Below are 24,731 nucleotides of genomic sequence, written 5' to 3'. Positions count from 1 at the left end.
CAACACATTCCGACTTGGACCTTTAGGCAGGTCCTGTTTGTTTTCCTGGATTTATCAGGCTTGTTCACTCACCAAGACCCCATGGATAAGATCAAATACATTCAATACACGCTGAATATTTCAGAATGAGTTGTAGAAAATACTTCATCATTTATATAATAATAGAACTGTCGTCAACTTCAAATGGTACAAACAAAAGATTAACACTTTGGACGCAGAGGGAGCACACGGCACTCGCAGTCTCACTCGCCCTTGCTTTACATGCATATCACTTCAGTCAAACCGAAAGGAAAGAAACCACGTGGGCAGAAAGGTGGTAACCCTGCGCATTGGCAACGGTCAACAAAATGTCTGGTGGGAGGCACTCAGCACCCAACATGTAGCCGTCAGGCCACACGTTGCCCACCGGTGCACGGAGGCTGTCCTTCCACATAGTGGGAGAATAGGGGAGTCATTTTAGCTCTCCTCACGCGGTCATAAAAATAACATATATAAAAAATATTCAGCTGAATTCTCCGCCAGCGGGATCTTCTGGTATGCTGGCAGCACACCCACTGTATCCGGCAGCCTCCACGTTCATTTCGGGGTCGCCTGCCATAACTTCCATTTTCAACTTCCAACAACCTTAGTGGGTCAAAATGAACTGTGTGCAAGCAATTGTTTCAATGGAAAGTAGCAAAGTGCTCTTTGTGTTTCAATTAATAGTTTCTGGAGGCAACATCCATGGACCTGCCAGGGCCCGTGCCTCTCTCAGTCACCTCAATTATCTCATGATCCCACTATCCAAAATGACCAATTAGCTGCAGATACTTGCTTGCTCACTGGATTATAATATTATGGAGGAGTTTAAGAGAAAGGCTTTTCCCGTTGGGTCCATCAGTGGGAAATTAATCAGGCGGGTTTCTGTCTTTGCAATGAGCAGAGAACCATGGGTTGATGGTGCACGCTGTTCAATGTGTGCTCCCAACATCCGCCCAGATCAACTCAAAGTGGAAAACCGCCCCCCCCCCCCACCCGTCACTTTTCACCCGGGCTTTGAATTAAAATATGCAAGTTGGTGGGAGAGGCGAGCCCTTATCTCCCAGTGACATGAGGCAGAGAGAGAAAAGTGACCCTTCCCCCCCCCCCCCCCCCTTATTTATTTGCCAACGTTGTTTTCTGTTTAAAGAAGTGTAGTGACCTGGTTCAGATAAGATAACCAGAGCTCACCCGAGGGATCTTTGTGAAATATGTACAATAACATCAACAATAAAAGGTTACCTTTGTGACAAATTGCAAAGATGGAGGCCGGAATTTTCCGACAGTTGTGATTCACTTTCCTGCCAGCAGCACCCCCCCGCCCGCAGGTTTCCCAGCTGCGCAGAGTTGTTTCAATGGGAAATCCCATTGACAAGCGGCGGGAAGGAAGAATCCCGCCACCAGTGAACGGCGCGCCGGCGAGAAACACATCGCCGACAGACCGGAGAATCCAGTCTAAAGTCCTTTTTTGGAAGTGCGATGCTGGAAATTTCCCTCCGAGGTGTTCTCGCTCAGCCTTCAGGATTGTTCGTCCCGTGAACAGATTCCGGAGATTCTTGATTGGAATATGTGGTGAAAAACCTCAATGTTAATTTATCAGTGCGAATATAGTTAAAGCAGAAACATTAATCTCAACATTTCAACTCTTCTTTAAAGAAGACTTGCTTTAACCATTATAAAGAATAAGGATAAACTTAACAAACAAAATGAAATATTTGCTTTTACAACAGAACGTTTGGAGCATCAATCATTTTGTGTAGCACAAGATTAAGTAGATTTTGAAGCAATCCACTCCAGCAGCTAATCTGTGGTTGATTTTTCCTACAATCCACTGGATATATTGAATTGAATTGAAATAGGGGGATACGAATGCACCACCTGGTACTTGCTTCCAACCCTGAAAAGTGCCTCTGCATTAAAATGTGTAATGAAAGTATTGGGGGTATTAACTGCAGCTCAGGGGTAGTTGTTTCAAATATAGCAGGGAACATAAGAATTTATAAAGGAAAGTTGACAAGAAACGTGCGCAGACATAATGAGCGGGATTCTCTGGGTCCGCCAGCCGCGTTTTCCAGTGCGGCGCGCCCCCGCCGGCACTGGGATTTCCGTTCCCGCAGCCAGCCAATGGGGTTTCCCATTGTGGCCACCCCACTCCGTCGGAAAACCCACGGGCGTGGCTGCGCTACCGGCAGACCGGAGGATCCCACTGGCGGAGAATTCCGCTGAATATTTTTTATATATGTTATTTTTATGACCGCGTGAGGAGAGCTAAAATGACTCCCCTATTCTCCCACTCCAGGTCTGACCGTAACCAGGCATTTGAGTGAATTTAGAGAGGATGTGCTTTGTCGATTCTGCAGGAGTCCCACTGTGTACACTTTTGGATTGTAAAGAATTAGTCAGACAGGTTTTCTTAGATTAAACAAAGAACAAGATAAGTTTATTGAAACTATTTCCTAAACAAAGAAACTAGGTAAAGCACAACTACCATTCATACATCATACACATTCGCCTGGGCCCACACACGCACCAGCACAGATAATAGAGTAAGAGGATAGGCTTATAGGATTTCTACAGTTCATGAAACACAAAGCAGAGGAGTGTACCGTTAGCTGCCCCTTGGCTCGTCTTGATGAGGTCATTCCACATTGTATCTGGATTTGTTTTCAGTTGTCTTCCTGGGTGTATGGGACAGATTTGAACATTTTATCCCTGAAACGGTCTTGGTTCACAATAGATTTCCTTTCTCTGGATGGTTGTAGCGCACAAAGACTCCGTGAGACGAATAGAGTGAAGTCGATGAGGCTTTATTAAGCGTGTCTGTTCCCCCGCAGCTCGATAGTAAACTGGCCTGTGGGGGAAGACTCCGGCTTCTTATACTTCACCTTCAGGGCGGAGCTTGAGGTCAACGGCCAACCAGGACCCGGGATCTGTCAGCCAATGACATTAGGGCTTCCAGTCCCACATGACCCCTGTGGTGTTGGGTGTTCTAACACACAGAAGAGCCAACACAGTTGCATATGGTACAACGCTTGTTTATTTAAACTCACTATTTACAACTTGGTCTTTGCACTCTGCACGTGGGGGGCTCCCTGCTTGTGGTGTTTCAACAGCTCTTTCATGCTTCCTTCTCCCCAGACCTACTGACCTCCAGGTGTCGTGCTCGTGCTTTTTATGTGGTTGGTGTTCTTGTCTGTGATTGGTTGTGGTGTTGTGTACTCTGATTTGCCTGTTAGTGTGTCCATCATGATGTGTGTGTTTGAATATCATGACATCCCCCCTTTTTACAAAGATATGTGCCTACGTGGTAATAAATATGATCGTGACGTGAGTGCATCTAAGAGTGTGTGTGTGTCGTGTGCAGCATGTGTCTATGACGGAACTATGTACATGGGGCGATGTCGAGTGCGTCACATGAATCCAGTTGTACCATAACATAACAGAAATGCGAACGAGAGAAGAAGAAAAAAAATTTTGAACAGTTGTCCAGTCAGACGACATCTGGAACGATAAACAACAACAGGTTATCATGTAAAATTGTCCAACTTATTAAACATATGAACTGTATTATAAGTCCATTCTAATGGGTTTGCGACGAATTCGGGTTGACCGCCTTAAGGGTGGATCAAGAACCACCGGCTGCTGTGCAGGCATGGCCATGGGTGGCGATGGAAAGGGCGTGATGTGCGGCAGCTCCACAAAGTCATCCTCGGAAGCCTGTTGAGGATCTGGCGTGTTGTGTGGCTGTGAACGTGGAAGTCGGCGAAGGGCGCGCCGATTGCGGCGACGCACGGAACCATCCGGCATGCGAACCAGGAACGAGCGGGGAGCCACTTGTCGGAGGACTTCGGCCGGTGCTGACCAGCCACCATACGGTTGATGGACGCGTACTTTGTCTCCGGAGGACAGGGGGGGCAGGTCCGTCGCTCGTGTGTCGTACCGACCTTTCTGGCGATCACGCTGCAGTTGCATGTCCCGAAGAACCGCCTCATGGTCTGTTGTCGGTGCCAGGACGGAAGGTACCGTCGTCCGGAGGGAGCGACCCATTAGTAGCTGCGCTGGCGAGAGGCCCGTGGATAACGGGGCCGATCGATAGGCCAGCAAGGCAAGGTTAAAGTCCGATCCGGCATCAGCCGCCTTGCACAGGAGCCGCTTTGCGATGTGGACACCCTTTTCAGCCTTCCCGTTCGATTGTGGATGCAGAGGGCTGGATGTCACATGAGTGAAACCATATGCTGCGGCAAAGGACGACCATTCACGGCTGGCAAAACAAGGTCCATTGTCTGACATGACAGTCCTTGGAATGCCATGGCGAGCAAACGTTTCCTTGCAGGCCCCAATGACTGCGGACGACGTCAGATCATGGAGAGGCATGACTTCCGGGTAGTTTGAGAAGTAGTCTATAATAACAATGTAATCTCTGCCGAGCGCGTGAAATAGGTCAACACCCACCTTCGCCCAGGGGGACGTCACCATCTCGTGTGGTAGAAGTGTTTCCGGAGGTTGCGCCGGCTGAAACCTCTGACAGGTTGTGCAGTTGAGCACCATGTTGGCTATGTCTTCATTAATACCCGGCCAATATACCGCCGCCCGGGCCCTTCGTCTGCATTTTTCGACACCCAAGTGGCCTTCGTGTAGTTGACGAAGAATCATCTGGCGCACACTGTGTGGAATGACGATCCTATGCGATTTCATAAGGACCCCGTCTATATTGGTGAGATCATCTCGCACATTATAAAACTGGGGGCACTGCCCTTTTAGCCACCCTTCCGTCATGTGGCGCATCACTCGCTGCAGCAGAGGGTCAGTCGCCGTCTCTGCGCGTATGTGGGCCAGACAAGGATCATCAGCTGGCATATTTGCTGCTGTCAGAGTCACGTGTGCCTCAATTTGACGCACGAACCCCTCCGCATCTGGTGGTGTGCTCACTGCTCGGGAAAGAGTGTCCGCCACTATGAGTTCCTTCCCCGGAGTGTAGATCAGTTCAAAATCGTACCTCCTGAGTTTGAGTAAGATGCGCTGGAGGCGAGGAGTCATGTCGTTCAGGTCTTTGTTAATGATGTTGACCAGGGGGCGGTGGTCAGTTTCGACCGTGAATCGTGGCAGGCCATACACATAGTCGTGGAACTTGTCCAGTCCAGTTAACAAGCCCAGGCATTCTTTTTCGATTTGCGCGTAGCGCTGTTCGGTAGGGGTCATGGCTCGTGAGGCATACGCAACCGGGGCCCATGATGACGTGCTGTCTTTTTGCAGGAGTACCGCTCCAATACCAGATTGGCTGGCGTCTGTTGAGATCTTTGTAGGGCGAGTCGCGTCAAAGAAGGCCAGCACTGGTGCCGTGACCAGTTTGTGCTTGAGCTCCTCCCATTCCTGCTGATGCGACTGGTGCCAGTTGAATTCCGTCGATTTTTTTACGAGATGGCGCATGTTTGTTGTATGAGAAGCCAGGTTGGGAATGAACTTCCCAAGGAAGTTGACCATGCCCAGGAATCTTAAGACAGCCTTCTTGTCAGCCGGTCGTGGCATGGCTGTGATGGCGCTAACCTTGTCTGCATCGGGACGGACCCCGGACCTTGAGATGTGGTCCCCGAGGAATTTCAGCTCCGTCTGGCCGAAAGCACACTTCGCACGGTTGAGACGCAGGCCATTTTGCCGTATGCGGGTGAAGACACGTCGAAGACGATGCATGTGTTCCTGCGGAGTGGTGGACCAAATGATGATATCGTCCACATATACACGTACCCCTTCGATGCCTTCCATCATCTGCTCCATAATGCGGTGGAATACTTCAGATGCCGAAATGATGCCGAATGGCATCCGGTTGTAGCAGAATCTGCCAAAAGGGGTGTTGAATGTGCATAGTCTTCGGCTGGCCGGGTCCAGTTGGATCTGCCAGAATCCTTTGGACGCATCCAATTTAGTGAATATGTTGGCTCGCGCCATCTCGCTGGTGAGGTCTTCTCGTTTCGGGATGGGATAGTGTTCCCGCATGATGTTGTTGTTCAGATCTTTTGGATCTATACATATACGGAGCTCGCCAGAGGGCTTCTTTACACAGACCATGGAGCTGACCCATGGCGTGGGCTCCGTGACCTTGGATAGGACCCCTTGGTCCTGAAGAATCTGCAGTTGTGCCTTGAGGCGGTCTTTGAGAGGCGCAGGAACCCTGCGAGGTGCGTGAACGACAGGGATGGCGTCCGGTCTGAGTCGAATCTTGTACGTGTGTGGCAATGTCCCCATGCCTTCAAAAACCTCCTGGTTGTGAGCGAGGAGGGAATGGAGATTCGCGTGGAACTCAGCATCCGGGAAGTCGGATATCTCATCTGGAGAGAGAGACATGATGCGCTGTACCAGGTGAAGGACCTTACACGCTTGTGCGCCCAGTAACGAGTCCTTTGATGAGCCCACAACTTCGAAGGGGAGTGTGGCCGTGTACCTCTTGTGAGTCACCTGTAGCTGGCAAGATCCTACGGACGGGATAACGTTCCCGTTATAGTCAACCATCTTAAGCCGGGATGGTGTGATGAGTGGTTTGACCTTCATGGCCTGGACTGCAGAGTAAGCAATCAGGTTGGCGGATGCGCCGGTGTCCAGACGGAAGGCGACGCGCGATCGGTTGACCGTCAGGGTGGCACACCACTCATCGTCTGGATTGATGGCATTGACCTTGTTGACATCAATGACGGCAACTCTGAAGTCATCCTGGTCATCTGCATCACTTAACTGGAAGTCTTGATGCGTGGGCTGGACGGTCCTGACTCGTGTGCGAGGTTGTCGAGGATGCGCCGGATCCATGGGTTGAGCCGCACGACAGCGGGCTGCGTAGTGGCCTATCATGGCACATCTGTTGCACTGTTGGTATTTTGCAGGACATTGCCCTTTTAAGTGTAGACCTCCACACTTGCTGCACGTCATGACGTCACGGCGTTCGTTGCGCCACTGCGCATGCGCAGTGCGATCTTGCGGTGGGCGCGCCTGCGCAGTGCGTCCCTCGTTGTGGCCGTTATTCTTGGCGCGCACCTGCGCGGGAGACCGCGAAAAGCGCGGGAAGCGGCCGCTGTCGTCCGGGCCGTGGGGCGGGAAGAAATCGACGGCCTGGATGCGTTCAACGTCGTGGGCGGCCTGGCTTGCCGATTCGACGGCTGGGGACCCCCTCCGTGCCAACTCGGACGCCTGAAATCGGGCAAAACGGCAGGCAGCATTCTCATGGAGGACACAGGCTTCCACAGCAGACGCTAAGGTGAGGCTCTTTATTTTAAGAAGCTGCTGGCGTAGGCCACTGGAGGCAACGCCAAAAACAATCTGGTCCCTGATCATGGACTCTGTGGTGGTGCCGTAACCGCAGGACTGCGCCAGAATCCGGAGGTGCGTCAAAAAGGGTTGAAAAAGCTCCTCCTTACCTTGCAGGCATTGCTGAAAGATGTATCTTTCGAAAGTTTCGTTTACTTCAGTTTGAAAGTGCTGGTCCATTTTGAGGATGACCGTGTCATATTTGGCCTGGTTTTCGCCTTCCTCGAACACCAGTGAATTAAAGACATCATTTGGGTGGGGGCCTGCGTAGAAGAGGAGCATTGCAATCTTCGAATCATCCGAGACATTCTGTTTTTCGGTGGCACGGATGTACAGGTCAAATCGCTGCCTGTAGAGCTTCCAGTTGGTGCCTAGGTTCCCCGTGACTTGCATCGGCTGCGGTTTGCCGGTGTGGTCCATGTCCAGAATGGCAGGTTGGTAGGCAGGTATCGATCCACTCCTGTACCATGTGGTGTTGGGTGTTCTAACACACAGAAGAGCCAACACAGTTGCATATGGTACAACGCTTGTTTATTTAAACTCACTATTTACAACTTGGTCTTTGCACTCTGCACGTGGGGGGCTCCCTGCTTGTGGTGTTTCAACAGCTCTTTCATGCTTCCTTCTCCCCAGACCTACTGACCTCCAGGTGTCGTGCTCGTGCTTTTTATGTGGTTGGTGTTCTTGTCTGTGATTGGTTGTGGTGTTGTGTACTCTGATTTGCCTGTTAGTGTGTCCATCATGATGTGTGTGTTTGAATATCATGACAACCCCCAATACATACTACCACAATGGTTACTTTGCAAAACAGGCAGCACTTACAAGAAAGAGAGAGAGAGAGACAGAGAAGGCGCACTGCTTTAACAGCCTGCGTTCAGTACATCATTGTCATTTGCTTTCTCTCTCCCTGCTTGGGAAGCAGTCTCTTAAACATAGGAAAGTGGTGCACCGGTAGGTCGGTCACCTCTTGGAGCATTCTCCGCCATTCAATACGATCATGGCTGTTCCTTTATCTCAAAGCCATAGTCCCACACTCCCTCCTTTTCCCCAGGCACCTTTACTGTCTGGAAATCCATCTATTTCCTTTGTAAATATATTCAGTAGCTTGATCTCCACAGCCTTCTGTGGTAGAGAATTCCATAGGTTCACTACCCTCTGAGTTAAGAGATTTCTCCTTATCTCAGTTCTAAATGGCCTACCCCATATCCTGAGTCTGTGACGCCTTCATCTTAAACCCCCCAGCCAGAGGAAGCAACATCCCTGCATCCAGTCTATTCAGCCCTGTCAGAATTTTATACTTGTCAAGGAGATACGCTCTCATTATTCTAAATTCCAATGAATAGTCGACCCAATCTCTCTTTGTACAACAATTCTGCCATCCCAGAAATCAGTCTGATGAACCTTTGCTGGACTCCCTCTATAAGTATATCCTTTCTTAGGTAAGGAAACCAAAACTGCACACTACTTCTCGTGTGATCTCAACAAGGCCCTGTGCAGCGGCAGTAAGACACCGTTGCTCCTGTCCTCCAGTTCTCTTACAAAGAAGACCAACATACCATTTGCCTTCTGAATTGCTTGCTTAAGTGATTGGTACAAGGACACCCAGGTCCCTTTGTACATCGACATTTCCCAATCTATCACCATTTAACTAATACTCTGCCATTCTGTTTTTCCTTCCGAAGTGGAGAACTTTTCATTTATTCGCAGTATATTATATTTGCCATGTATTTGTCCACTTATTCAACTTGTCTAAATAACCTTGAAGCCTCTTAACATCCTCCCCACAACTCACATTTCCACCAAGTTTTGTGTCACCAGCAAACTTGGTAATATTATGTTTGGCTCCCTCATCCATATCAGAAATATAAATTGTATATAGCTGGAGCCCAAGCACTGATCCCTGTTGTGCTCTACTAGTCATCACCTACCACTCTGAAAAAGATCAATTTATTCCTACTCTCCTTTTCCTGTCTGCTAACCAATTCTTAATTCATGCCAGCATATTACCCCCAATCCATGTGTTTTCATTTTGCACACTAACCTATTTTGTCAAAAGCTTTCTGAAAATCCAAATAGGCCACATCTACTGGTTCTCCCTTATATATTCTGCTAGTTGTATCTTCCCACAAGTCCCGAAAGATGTGCTGTTAGGTAATTTGGACATTCTGAATTCTCCCTCTGTGAACAGGCGCCAGAATGTGGCGACTAGGGGCTTTTCACAGTAACTTCATTGCAGTTTTAATGTAAGTCTACTTGTGGCAATAAAGATTATAAATTTATATAACTCCAGTAGGTTTGTCAAACATGAGTTCCCTTTCATAAATCCGTGTTGACTTTGTTTAATCCCGTTGATATTTCCTAATTGTCCTGTTATCACATACTTTGTAGTAGACACTAACATTTTCCCTACTACTGATGTTAGCCTCGTAAGTCCTAATTCCCTGTTTTCTCCCCCCCCTCTCCTTTTTTTAAATAGTAGGGTTCCATTTGCCACTCGCTAATCTACCTGGACTGTTTCAGAATTGACAGAATTTTAGAAGATGACAACCAAAACATCCACTATTTCCATAACCATCTCTTTTAGTATCATGGGATATAGATTATCAGGTCCTAGGGATTTAACAACTTTCAGTCCTAGTAGAGCATTGTTGTTCTCTCTCTCCTGTTTGGGAAACAGTCCCTTAAAGTACCTTACTGGCTGTATATTCCGAAGGAATTCTATTAGTTGATATGTGCTGCAGTTATTGTTTCACAACAGATAATTACATTTTGATGTTTCATCTCAGAAACATTTCAAAAGTCTCAGGATGGTCTGAAGCCAACAGGGGATGGGGTCTCTCATGCACCCCAGGGGGCTGAGTTTCAAGCCCACTATTTTATATCCCACTTGGTCGAATGCATATTGTAGCAGACTGGGCAATTTCATCATCGTCTCATAGAGCGTTCTAGTATAAAAAAATGCAGCCGGCAAAAGAAAAAATAGAAATTGTAACTTTAAAAAGCATATCCGTATAACAGCCATGGATAGTTTTTGTCATAGCTGGCGTTACCTTGCTGCACTTGTAGCTGCTCAAGTAGTTAGTATTGTGAAACATATGACTTTCATTTAGCAAGGTCAGTTGTTACTGGCAACGTGTTTTTTTTTCAATTGCATTGTTTAATAAATATTTTGTTATTTGGTTTGTGCTAATGTGCCTTGCGGTGTGATATATTTTCTTTGTGTTGGTTTGTATTTATGCTATCTATTGTTGGTCAATGTTTATGAGTTGGTTTCAACTTGTGTGTGGGGTGATATAGGTTTACATATATTGTGTAGCAATGGGTGGCATGGGTGTTTGACAATGAATGGTGAGTGGTGAAAAATGGTCTTGTCTGGTAGTAAATAGCCTTGTGTGGTGATGGATGGTCTTGTGTGGAGATGAAAGGTCTTTTGTGGTGATGGACATTGTTACATTGCCAGTGAATGATCTTATGTGACAATATCTTGACGGGTGTTGTTGTCTTAATTGTTATCCATTAACTGTTATGCATTGTGTTTATAATGGTTCAAACATCTTGTGGACGTAGGTTTTTTTGAATGTCATACTGCGTATATGGGATACTGTACTAATTGCCTTGGACAGCATGTTATATTGACCAATACGTGAAGTGTTTAAGTGTTTATTTTTGAGGGGGGCGCCTTTGTAATGTATAAGTCGAGAGAAAGAGAACAAATGTTACTTTGGCATCCTTCCTAACTTCATCTTTGAATGCTTTCTGTGGTTTGGCTACAATTCAGATGGCTCTGAGGTAAAGGCAATCAAAATGGAGAGTACTTCAGTGAAATCCATTTCTTATCCAGCATGGAATTCCAATGAAATAGATGGGTTTCCCAGTCATTTACGTTCCCCACGGGTCACAAAACAACAATGCTGATTGCTAATCTGACTCTAACCTTTCACATATAGAATACAACTCAAGGTATTGAAAATCGCCAGTTCTACCTTCAAACCCAATATTTGTAACTGCAAAGTTATATTTTTTTTATTACAAGTTCTGTTCTGTTCTGTTCTGTTAATCCCCTCTCCACCATTTTGAAGCAATCCAGTCTAATAATGGTTTGTGAAGTTACATTTTAAGTCCTGCCTTTTGTGGTTATTTGTGTCAGTAGAGGTTAGCTGTGTGCAAAACCCCAAATCCATCTTTCTCCACAGTTGAACTCTAGCATCTTGTGGATGCTTATCCTGCCACAGGTTGCAAAGATGTTGCATGTGAAAGTACAGCTTCAGAGACATCTAAGGGCGTCACTCACTAAGATGCCACATTGCAACAAAGCAAAGAAATTTTTTTTTTTTTTAATTTAGATTACCTAATAATTTTTTTCCAATTGTGGGGCAATTTAGCGTGGCCAATCCACCTACCCTGCACATCTTTGGGCTGTGGGGGCGAAACCCACGCAAACACGGGGAGAATGTGCAAACTCCACACAGAGAGTGACCCAGAGCCGGGATCGAACCTGGGACCTCAGCACCGTGAGGCAGCAGTGCTACTCACTGCGCCACCGTGCTACCCAAAGCAAATAAATTATGATTGATAATAACAGATAAGCTATTATTGGAACTATCAAGTGCTCAAATATAGAGGGATGAAAAAGTACAAATGATTTGAGGATTGTCAAAAGACAACTGAGCACTCAGATCTCAATTCTGTTTGAGATTACTATCTGCTAATTCCCCAAAGGAAATGAATAAATTGCACGAGTCATTTCTTTGCACTATTTTCAGACACCATGGGCGGGATTCTCTCACCCCACGGCCAGGCCGGAGAATCGCCGGGACGGGCATGAATCGCGCCATGCTGCCTCGACGGCGGTCTGCCGATTCTCCGGAGAGCGCAGTCGGCGCGGCGCCAGTCGGGGTCCGCTCTACGGACAATTCGCGGCCCAGGATGGGCCGCGTGGCCACGCAAAAAAAGCTGAGTCCCGCCGACGCCGTACACACCTGCTCTTACCTGGAGGGACCTCGGCTGGATGCATCCAGGGGCGGCCTGGTGGGTGGGGGGGGGGGAGGGGGCCCGACCCTGGGGAGGGCCTCCGCTGTGACCTGGCCCACGATCGGGGCCTACCGACCGGCGGGCTGGCCTCTCGGGCTGGGGGCCTCTTTTGTTCCACGCCGGCCCCTGTAGCCCTACGCCATATTGCATCGGGGCCGGCGCGGAGAAGGGAGCCACAGTGCATGCGCGCATTGCCGCCGGTCCCACTGCACATGCGCGCATTAGCGCCGGTCCTACTGCGCATGCGTGCATTGGTGCTGTTCCCACTGCGCATGCGCAGACATCTGACGCCGGGGATCGGCAGCTGGAGCGGCTTGGGTCGCGACGATCCTTAGCCTCAGGATCAGAGAATCCCGCCCCATATTTCACTCACATCAGTGCATAGAGCTGGAAAAGATATTTATAACATAAAATGATAAAAATTACTCAAATTATCTGTGGAATTGGTTACTTGGCCTTGTGTCTGAAACTTACAGCTTGAGTCAGAAAGGTCACTGGGCCTAAATGCTGCAGATGTACAACTTCTGTGGCCAAATGTTGTACGAGAAAGAAAGCAAGGTGAAGGATGGATTATCTCTGTGTTCACCTTGGGGTCTCAAAGTTTGACCTCCGCCAATTTGCACTGAGATGCTCTGCACTTAGAAACATAGGCAGAGGAGAAGGCTATTCGGTCCATCGAGCCTACTCTGCCAATCAATTAGATCATTGCTGATCGTGGCAAAGTGGAGGTGTCCCCACAAGCATGAAGTTTACTCGTGACATTGGGCAAATGATATCTGCGTGCATTAAGAGACTCTTAACAATGTTGACTGTTTTCTGAGCAGACCCAGAAACCTTTGTTTATCCATCGGATCCCATGTCAGGTGACAAAGGGTAAAAAATAACTGGGCTCTTCTGAGCAATACTTTGTGTGTGAGAAAGATAGGACAAGGGAGTTATTGGGAAGAAATTTTATTTTGAGATAAGGTCATCCACGTTAGGATCATTTCTGGGTCCTGACCCCGCAAGACATGGCCGTGACACCCATTCCATAATTTTTTTATTGAAAGGCTGAGTAATAGACAGAGAGCACGCTCGCCATCCAATTAAGGATGGTGGGTGGGCTCAGGAATCTGGAGGACCAATACGAGGCCTTCCCCCAGCACTGAAAGAGTTGCAGCTTGTCGATGCAGGTACGGGAGAGAGGGGGTGCTTCAAGGTGGGGGCACCCTCGCTCCTATGATTCAGTCAGTTGTAAGATGCATCAGTGAATTTGCCACTTTATAACAAAGGCTGGACTACTGTCAGACTCTGTGGGATATTAGTAAATAACAGACGAGCATTCATGAGCAGTATGATAGGAGATCTATTGATCCATATTTCAAAATCCACCACTTGTAGGCAAGTGACCCACCTGATGTCATAGAATTTACAGTGCAGAAGGAGGCCATTCAGCCCGTCGAGTCTGCACCAGCTCTTGGAAAGAGCACCCTACCCAAGGTCAACACTTCCACCCTATCCCCATAACCCAGCAACCCCACCCAACACTAAGGGCAATTTTGGACAATAAGGGCAATTTATCATGGCCAATCCACCGAACCTGCACATCTTTGGACTGTGGGAGGAAACCGGAGCACCTGGAGGAAACCCACGCACACACGGGGAGGATGTGCAGACTCTGCACAGACAGTGACCCAAGCCGGATTCGAACCTGGGACCCTGGAGCTGTGAAGCAACTGTGCTATCCACAATGCTACCGTGCTGCCCGTGATGTGATACTAAGCAGAACAGAACAATATGGTCCCGCATTCATGTTATTTGCTACTCTCAGCTAAGGAGGCAGGTAGGTTGTAACAACCATAATAAATAAAAACAGAAAATGTTGGATAAACTCTGCAGGTCTGGCAAACATCCGTGGAGAGCGAAACAGAGTTAAAGTTTCGGGTCTAATTGACCCTTCTGCAGCTAACATCTAGCCACCAGAAGGGGGATAATGAGCCAGGTATCCCACTCTGCCTGCTATCCAGTGAGCCAAGCTACGTGTGAAGGTTAGGCAAGGACAGGACTGGGCTCAGCTGCACAGCTCCTCTGCCCCTCCCATGCGTAGAATGGTTTGGATGGAAATTGACTATCTGACAGAGCAAGGGAGCGACTTACTCTGCACTGAATGTAAGCTGTGTCTGAGCTGGTACTCAGTGCCAGCAAGAGACAGCAAACAACCAAGCAGCCCATTCCCCAGAGTTGACACTTCTTTTGTGGACTGCCTGTGCAAAAAAACAAAATATATTAACTTCTGTCGCCGAATTGGTGCCTAAGAAAATGTACAATGTATAGAAATTCAGAAAATGCTTATGCATTGAAAGGCCAGTCTGATGTTAATGGTTTCTCTTCTTTCTTCAGGTGCGACCTCCGCCCCGTGTTTAATTTTCATCTTCCCAGCTGTGTTCTACATCCGGATAATGCCAAAAGAAGAAGAGCCAATGAGGTCACTTCCAAAAATCCTGGTGAGCCTCCAGTGAGCAAAGCCCAAAAGTGCAGAAACTTTCCGTGTAGAATAATCGTTTTCTGAGCATCTCTTGTTAAACGGCATCTCACCACAGATTTATGTTGAACTAATCTTCTGGGGTTTCTGTGTTCAAGGACATTATTGACATGACAAACATGGGAAAACACATGGGCTGAACTTCCCTCCAGGGTGGCCTCGCTGATGTTGGCCTGTTCAGGCAGGACTTGCATATGTTGTCGTGACCCTGATCCATTGCCCCGATAATCAATCAGCCTCGTACAGCATGAGACGTACTAAAGTCCACATGCTACCACATTGTGCCCTTAGTCTGGTATAAGAAAGACTCAACATGCAGTTTAAATATGCCCACTTGAGTGGGCGAGGGAGGGGGGGCCTGGATATTTAGGCCTTGAGGGAGCAGGGGACGGTGATGGGCAGGTGTTAAAAATAGCTTCACCAACCAGCATGATGGTTCCTCGCCTCAATTCCATCTCTAGGCCATTTCACCTGGGACTGGGGGTGCTGGCGGAAGTGTGGATACCCACCCACAAGCAGCAAATAGCCAATGACCATTTTAAGATCAGTTGTTGGGGGTTTTATCCAGAACCGCTCAGACAGCAGGGAACAATGCAACTTCCTGGAAGTGACCTCCCAGCTAAAGAGCCGGGAGCCAGGCTTCTAGGCAGGCTAAGAGGCACCCACTCACTACAACCCCCCCTCCCCCCTCCTCTTAAGTCGTGTGAATGTAGTTAATTGCTCTTTGAAGTGGTCCCTTTGCACAACACAACCGCCTGCCGTATTTAATAGGACAGCGAGCCCGTCCCCTGATCACTAATGGGCCAATTCGAGGGAAATCGCAGCCGGGTGATGGTTCCCCACACATAAAATGCAGGTTTCTGACCCCCGTTTAACCCTCGCAGCGGGGTCCAGAAACCCACAGAGAAAATCCTGTCCTCACGGTAATCCTCAACACATCCCAACCAGGAATGATACCGAACTTCAGTCTCTACTGTGTAGACAGATGACACCTGCACATGCACAGCAACTGGCTTAAAGCCCAGATTTAGTATCAGACGTGAGTGAACTGCTGCACATGTACAGAGTCTAACACAAAGACACAGAAGTCATTCAAAATCAGCGAGGGGGTAATCAACCCACTTTTAACTGGAATGTGTTATGTTTGTGAGTTCTTTGTTTCCTGCGCAGTCTGCTTACTGATGTCATGCTCTTTCGGCAGTGTGTATCTGCAGTGTAGGCTGCAGACAATCCCAGAATAGGGAGCGACAACTACATCAGATAGGCTCACATCCAACCAGACATGATAGCGACAGTTTAAGGACAAATTTATTGGATTTTAGTCAGAGGCAGTTGGAGGGAAAACATGTTTATAAATGGACTCAAAAGCCTACACACATTGAGAGACTGTTAGACATCACTCTTAGGACAGAGAAATGTTTGTTATTTTCTGTACACTATTCAAGGCAAAGCATAAGAAGCAGTATGAACCGAACCCAGCTTATTTATTGGAACAACTTTCCAAATCCAACAGACACCGCTCTCAGGAAGCAAACCTTTTTGATTCTTCTCTTTCAGCTGACTGGCTCTGAGTAAGGAACAGGAAATGTAATCATAGAACCCCTGCAGTGCTAAAGGAGGCCATAGGCCCATTGAGTCTGCACTGACCCTCTGAAAAAGCACCTTCTCCCCGTAACCCCACCTAACCTTTTTTGGTCACTAAGGGGCAATTTAGCATGGCCAATTCATCTAATCTGCACATGTTTGGACTGTGGGAGGAAACCGGAGCACCCGGATGAAACACACGCGGATATGGGGAGTACGTGCCAACTCCGCACAGGCAGTCACCCGAGGCCGATAGCGAACCCGGGTCCCTGGCGCTGTGAGTCAGCAGTGCTAACCACTGTGCCACCTAGTTCACAAATAAACAGGAATAAAATTCGAATGAACGGAACAGAGGAGCATAATTCTTAAAATGCATTCAGGAGAAATCTATTTCCAAGACGTAACAAGCCCATTAAGAGAAGGTGCATAAAAGCAACTTGCTGCGGATGCTGGAATCTGAAACAAAAACAGAAAATACTGGACAATCTCAGCAGGTCTGACAGCATCTGTGGAGAGAGAAGGGAGCGAACGTTTTGCATCCGGAAGACTTTTTGTCAAAGAAGGGGCCGGTTTGGAATTAGTCTTAGGGAATGAAGTGGGTGAGTGAAAGAAGCAACAGCTGGGAGGGACTTTGGTAGGAAAGATCCAAATTCAGTTAGATTTAGGATAGTTACGGAAAAGGACCAAGATAGTCCAGGAAAACAAGTTCTCAGTTGGGACAAAGGCCTGTTTGGCTTTATCAGCTGAGATTTAGAACATGAGAGCTTGGGGATTATTCTGCAACTGTATAGGTCCCAGCTGGTGTATTACAAGTGATCCTGGTCGATAGGAAAGATGTGATTGCACTACAGAGGGTACAGAAGAGATTTACGAGAATGTTGCCTGGAATGGAGAATTTTAAATAGGAGGAAGGAAAGATAGGCTGGGGTTGTTCTCTTTGGAACAGAGGAGAATGAGGTGAGGCCTAATTGAGATGAATAAAATTATGAAGATGTGGATAAGAATGTCCTATTCCCCCTGGTTGAGGGGTCCCTAACCAGAGTGCATAGCCTTAGGATAAAAGGTAGTAAGAGGACAGAGGGGATTCACAGCCTGAAAAGGTAGCGGCAGAAACTCTCATGATATTTGAAAAGTAAGTGGCTGTGCATTTGAAGTGCTGTAACATACAAGGCTATGGACCAAGGCTGTGGGCAATTGATATTGCTTATCTGAATGGCTTATCTGTTGTTATCAATGACCTACAAGTGGATAGCACTGTGGCTGCACAGCGCCAGGGTCCCAGGTTCGATTCCCTGCTGGGTCACTGTCTGTGCGGAGTCTGCACGTTCTCCCCTTGTCTGCATGGGGTTCCTCCGGTTTCCTCCCACAGTCCAAAGACGTGCAGGTTAGGTAGATTGTCCATGTTAAATTGCCCTTAGTGACCAAAAAGGTTAGGAGGGGTTACGGGGATAGGGTGGAAGTGAGGGCTTAAGTGGGTCGGTGCAGACTCGATGGGCCGAATGACCTCCTTCTGCACTGTATGTTCTATGTAAGTGTTGGAAAGTGGGATTAGGCTGGATGGCTACTTGTCGGTTGGCACAAACCATTCAGATGGGTTGAATGGTTTCCTTCTATTCTTTAATTTCTATAATTCTATTAAAGTGCCTCACCTACTTGGACAGTTGACCTTACTCTTTGTGCATGTGGCTGCTGGCAGCTATAGTTATCTCGCAGACATGGATTACTATGTCGTACGGCTTCTGAGATTGGGAAAATATTTAGGGTGAGATTTTCCTCTTTGGCTCTTTGTTTGCCGCCAGGCAGTGCCAATGGATGCACCATTGAACCAAGTGAATTCCCTGAGGTCATCCTATTTTAATTACATATCGTGGTCTTTCGGGAAAACCTCTAGTTGTGTAGGGAGGCCTACCTCAGGAGGTGGGGGATATTTTAATCTCAAACATTGGGTGCGATGCTGCGCATAATTTTCTGAGTGTCGTTTCAGGCGGGTTTGGCTGTGAGTTTCTCCCTGGCTCTGTCGGCAAGATCCCCCACTATCTAACCACACTTAGTCATTTTGGGGGGCTCTGGGGAGTTTCTCTCTGGGCTAGCCCAGACTTAGGGCGCGATTCATCTGAATGGGGAGAGAGTCCCGTAGCGCACAAGATTATCTGGGTGATCCCCGGCGCCCGGAATGTCGAGAAACCGCTATCTAACTCCCGGGTAGATCAGCGGCCTCAGGGAGGAACTCCCCAACCAGGCCGCAATTAGCCCTGTTTTCTGCACCGAGGAGCTTCGCTCACAAGAATGGTGTCCCCGATCTCTCGAGCCTCCGACGTGACCCCCGAACCCTCCCAAGCCCCAACTCACTCGAAGGTGGCCCCCGCAACCCCCACACCAGCGCAGTGCACACCCCGGCCCGATCACCGCCGCGCAGAAAATTCCAGTTTGGCACCCTGGCAGTCCCAGCCAGCTGGCAGTGCCACCTGGGTACCTTGGCAGTGCCAGGCTGACACCCAGATGGCAATGCCAGTGTGGTGGAAGCAGATTCAATAGTAGGATTTTGCTATCTACTTAAAAAGGAAAAATGTGTAGAGCTAGAGGGAATGTATAGGGGAGTGGGTTGCCCTTTCAGAGAACCAGCACACACATAATAGGCTGAATGGTCCCCTTTTACGCTACATGATTGCATATAATAATATGCAGGATATATAGCACAGAAAGAAGCCGTTTGACTGTTTAATGCTGGCAGTGTTGGATTGAAGTAGATGCACTGGTATATTCCCAAGTTCCTTTCTCTTACGGGCTGTTCCCCCACTCTTTATGCCTGGCAGTTTCCTGCTGACCCTATGCTAGTTTGGCAGCTTGACACTTCCTTCCTAAGCTAACCATTTCTCTCTCCTTATTTCCCAGGCGGTTTGTTTTGCAGCGTTGGGCTTTCTCTTCATGACCATGAGCCTGAGCTTCATCATCGTCGACTGGTCCACAGGGGGTGGCATCGTAAATGGAGGCCACTAGACAACGGGGAGCCTCATCCACTGAGAGCCAAGTGCCCCCTCCCACACCCTCAACAAGCAAGATAATCGCTGTAGAAAACTGCCAACAAACCCAATGCCCACCCTGCCCCTCTGTAATGAGACACACACTGCTAGTACTGTACATGTATATAGTTTTGCACACCAGCAATTTTTATACCATATAACTGTATAGTAATGAATTGATGCAAATATGTTGCATGAGATTTTATAAACCGGCAACATTTCTAAGTTATTTTGTATAGATCTAGGACAGAGGTGGCATTTTCAGTGTTATAGTCTGAAATAACTGACTTAGTATAGTGTAGAGTCACAGGTATAGTTGCCTGGGGCCTGAATTTAGCACTTTGGGTATACCAGGAGGGGGCTCAGTCTTGTTTTTATAATATATATTTTACATTGTGCTCTTTTGACACAACTGAATACTATACAGAAGCATTTTAAAAGATGGTTAGGAGTATTGCAAAGCAAAAAAAAGATTCTGAACTGCCACTCATTGTTCCCACTTCCAATCGGCCGACTAAATGCTGTGTGCACTTTTTGTTATAGATAACAGCAGTTCTGATGCCTGATTACTTAATTTATTTTTTGGAAAAGCCTTTGATGTCTCAGTAGATAATTGCATTGTGCGGTACAATGGTGAACCGTCCTTGCCTGGCCGTTCCCCGGGGCAGGGGGTGAAAAGCTGCCAAGTGAGCTGGTCTCCGCCAAGCCGTGGTGAGGGGTTCCCTCAGCTAGTGAGGGAGAACAAAATCAGTCGGGTGGGGACTGGGGCGGGGGTTCCACTATCCAGAACTCCACTGACTGCTGTAGGTCCTCAATCGCGCTCAAACTCAACTGTTCTGCCTCCATTTTGACAGCCTGGCCACTCGCAAGTGCAAGATGGCCACTTGGGTAAGGTACGCGAACCCTGACATTACCTATCAAATTGTAATTTAACATTTTAAACAATATAGATATCTATATATATATATTAAATTATTCAGAGATAGATATTGAGCGGATTAATGGATGCTTAGATTTTGCTCGCTAAATGCACAGTAGTGGGCCTCACAGCATTTAAGAAGCATTTAGATGAACACTTGAAACGCCATAGCATGCAAGACTACAGACCAAGTGCCGGAAAATGGGATTAGAATAGATATGGTGCTTGATGGCCAGCACAGGCACGATGGGCCTTAGGGCCTCTTTTTGTGCTGTAAAACTCTATGACACTATTGTTTTTTTTTTATATGAAAATAGTCCCAGTTAAAACCCTGGGTGGGATTCTCCATCCATTCATGGAAGTGGGATTCTCCAGCCCCGCTGCAGTGAATGGGAGATTTGGCTGGCCACCAAATTCTGCGTCCTCGTTGGCATCGGTAGAGGGGCAGACTCCAAACGGAGAATCCCAGCCCATTGTCTTTTGGCCTTCATCTCACAAGGACTACGAGCTCAGCGGTGCTTGTGAAATGCATGGTGGTCTGACTGCTCATTCATGAAAGCAATTAGTTAACAATGAAGTTTGGAAAACCAATGACTGTTTACGGTTGGCCATTTTGGCAGCGGGAAACATTTTCCTCATCAGCAGGCCTGCAGCTTCCAGGACTGAGGGGCTGCTTTGGACAATTTGTAAAACCTGCCTGCAACCCAGCCTGGTGAGGCGTGCTGCTGCTCCATGCTCTGGAGTGGAGAACCAGGGTTGCAATCCTCAAGACTACTCCTGAAAGGTGAGCCAATTGAGCGACATACACTGAATTGATTTCACCATTTCTCAAGCCAAAAGACTCGGGATGCAATAAAGATATTTCCGTCCATGTCTTCGTTTCTACCAACACTACTCTAACACATCCATCAAAGGATGAATAAGTGCTATGTATCAGGTGTAGTGCCCAGACAAGAAAAGCCTCTGGGGTAGAAAAGAAAATAAGATCAAGCCTATTTTGTTGACAATTGCAGGTGGAGGAGGAGATGGAGAGGCTGATTTCCTCCAGTCACTGGGCACTGCTGCCGTTGGGAAGGCTGTCATCTGCTTGAAACAGTGAGCAGGGCAAATATGTTCCTTACCCTGTGTGGCACAGACAGCACTTGGAACGATGGGTCAGTCCATCAGGTAGGTGGGCCAACCCATCATGAAGAGGAGGATAGCCCAGTCCATCATAAAGATTGACCAGCCCATTAGGAAGGTGCCATCAAACCTTCCCAGTGGTAGAGCAGCATCTGTTTGTAAGACAGAGAGGTGGGAAATGGCGGATTAAGCAATTATTTCGATGAGTGAATTTTTTTTCATTAAACTAAAAATGTTTTACTTTAAATGTAGGGGAAAGGAGGTCATTCTCTAACACATTTAATGATTTAATCTAACAACTGTATTTTAATAAGTGAATCAAATGACTCATTCTTCACAGGGAACTTAACCATACATAATACAGTGAGTGTGCAGAAAAATGACTCACGGACAACTAGTTCAGTACTGATCTTCTTGGCTGGAAACATCCCAGCACTTTTATATAGAATAATAATTCTGGGGGCAAAGAATATAAATTGTTTTATTTAGTGACGATAATGTCAATGGCTTTGATTAAATGAAAGTTGGATTTTATTTTTGACTCGTGTAGTCCTATGCAATATTAATAGTGTTGGTGGCAATCTCCAGTAACCTTTGCTCCCAAGCTTTGTGGATTTATTTTTGCTAGATTGCGTGAGTCATGTTTAGAAATTAAGCTCGCCTTGTCAGATTCCATTACACGATATTTATATTTTCTTAAATGTGTAATTAAATTTTAATTTAATAGAAAATAAAAAGGTTTAAAGATTTTTAATATTTTTTTTGTTCTGCATAGCAGTGGAAAAGCCTTATAGCGCTGTACCCAGGTGTAAATTACACAACATACATTTGTCTTGTATTAATCCTGTGCATTACCCTGTAAACTATCACTAAATATTTTGGGATGTACAGTAATCCACACGAGATGTGTGTCACACTGGTGTGTTAGGGGGGAACTAATATACATGATATGGTCAAGATTGGCAGGTTCCAGCTTTTACAAAACACTCAAGAGGTCCAACTCGTTAGCTCGTAAATATGCCTTAGACCTTTTCTTTCTGACCTGTCAGGGTGCCATTCTTTAATCTGTTAATCCTGCATGTGTCTCTTTTTCTTCTGTGTGCTAGACCCTCTAACGCTCCCTCTTCCTGTTCCTCGGTCAGTCAGTCTCTAGTCTCTCCACTTCTACTGTTCAGTGTATTGCTACTTGGACATATTTATTTTCCTTTGTCAGACAGACTTGATTAACTCTGTTCCTCTGCTGCCAGACCTGCTGAGTTTATCCAGCATTTTCTGCTTTTATTTCAGATTTCCAGCATCCGCAGTATTTTGCTTTTCTTTTCATCTTTCTATTAGTCTGGCTCTGGCCTGTCACTGTATTCGGTGGCTGCTGCGCTCACCTAAGTCGGAAGGTTGTAAGTTCACACCTCACTGTTGCATTGAGCCAACACCTCAATGCATTGTTGAGGGCGTGCTGCACTGTTGGAGGTGCCATCATTTGCGTGAAGCATTATGCCGAGACCCCAATTGCCCTCTCGGGTGGATGCAGAAAAATCCTCGGGCTTTATTTTGAAGAACAGTTCGCCTGGCCAATAGTTATTCCTCAGCCGGCTTCGCAAATAAAAGTGACTATCTGGTCATTGTCACATTGCTGCTTGTGGAACCTTATCACATGCAAATTGGCAGCCTCATTTCCCAAATTTACAAAAGTAACTAAAAATCAAAAATAACGGCTGTAAAGCTCTTGAGATTTTAGAAAAACCTGAGTTGTGCAAGAAACTATATAACTTATTCCTTTTATATCTCCTTCCGCTGTTTAGAGTCTCAGTTGGTTACAACCCTTAAAGTAGAATTCATCCTCCAGGCCACCAATCCCGAATCCTTCAGTGCATCACTCTGCATCATTTGGGCAGCATGGTAGCATGGTGGTTAGCACAATTGCTTCACAGCTCCAGGGTCCCAGGTTCGATTCCGGCTTGGGTCACTGTCTGTGCAGAGTCTGCACATCCTCCCCGTGTGTGCGTGGGTTTCCTCCGGGTGCTCCGGTTTCCTCCCACAGTCCAAAGATGTGCAGGTTAGGTGGATTGGCCATGATAAATTTGCCCTTAGTGTCCAAAATTGCCCTTAGTGTTGGGTGGGGTTACTGGGTTATGGGGATAGGGCGGAGGTGTTGACCTTGGGTAGGGTGCTCTTTCTAAGAGCCGGTGCAGACTCGATGGGCCGAATGGCCTCCTTCTGCACTGTAAATTCTATGATGATCACTCGCTATACATCCTACGGTCCATTGTGTTAATTTAGTGTGCAAAACTAAATTTGATTATTTGCACCTATCCTAACAACCAGCTTCTCATCCTATTTTTGATTTTATTTCCATTGGTTTATTAGTAGTTTTCATTTATTATTTTTTAAGGATCTGCCTCAAGCGAAGCGACCCTCTCCAACTCAGAAAGTGGGCACTGCCCTGTCCTCTGGTATCCTCCCAGCATTCCCCCGATTGGCTTCACTTTTGAACTGGAGATCCGATTTTCCTATTGCCTCTTGGTGCCAAAGAGTTTCAGTCAGTCTGTGGTCACCTCATTACGGTACTTGAGGCTGTAACCGTCTACAATTGCATTTGAATCTTTAAATTAAATCCCCCCCCCCCACCCCTTACGTGATTTCAGCATAGCAACACAGCTGCTAGTTGCAATTCTGAGGGAACAAGGGCTGCGACTAGGTTTTCCACCCAGAGACGTTAGAAAATATATTGAGGAGAAGCAGCTCTTGGTAGAGGACTCCATGTTACTCCACTTATGTAACATCAGAAGCCCAACCTTTGGGAAATTATGACCAATAAACCAGATGCCCTGTTGTTGGGTGTGGGATCCAAGTGTAAATGGAAGCAGATTTTGTTCAGAATTGGGATGGAGAAGTAGGGTTGGCATGAGTTAAAAGCAGTTTACATATTGATCTGCGACCATGTGCTAAAAAAAAAAATTAGTCTGCCCCCCCCCCCCCCCCCAAAGAATTTCCTTCATTTTTTTTGGCCAACTGGTGGGGTAATGTTGATTTATGTGTTTTGTAATAAGATGACATTTTTGTTGGATAAGGTGGAGAAGGAAAAACCTTCTAAAATGTATTTTATCGCCTCCTTAAGTCTTGAGTTCTGTTTTTTGAGACTCGTGCACTGCATAACTGTCGGTGTCGAGTGGATCTGTATCGTGTATAAATAAAAAAAAGTATAAATATTAAACTATTTTAAATCTGA

General features: G+C 46.9%; 1 protein-coding gene across 2 annotated transcripts in view; it reads left to right on the top strand.

Annotated features, from left to right (window-relative positions):
• slc38a3b (solute carrier family 38 member 3b) overlaps positions 1-24,731 on the top strand; it is a 143,395-nt gene extending 118,664 nt beyond the window's left edge. For both annotated transcript variants that reach the window (XM_072472904.1, XM_072472905.1), the window contains exons 15-16: positions 14,719-14,822; positions 19,337-24,731. In XM_072472904.1, the coding sequence (XP_072329005.1) occupies positions 14,719-14,822; positions 19,337-19,441 (209 nt within the window). In that variant the 3' untranslated portion in view covers positions 19,442-24,731. The remainder of the gene's footprint in view (positions 1-14,718; positions 14,823-19,336) is intronic.

The sequence above is a fragment of the Scyliorhinus torazame genome, chromosome 13 (genome assembly GCF_047496885.1).
Source record: "Scyliorhinus torazame isolate Kashiwa2021f chromosome 13, sScyTor2.1, whole genome shotgun sequence".
Lineage (NCBI taxonomy): Eukaryota > Metazoa > Chordata > Chondrichthyes > Carcharhiniformes > Scyliorhinidae > Scyliorhinus > Scyliorhinus torazame.
This window is presented reverse-complemented; position numbering and strand designations above follow the sequence as displayed.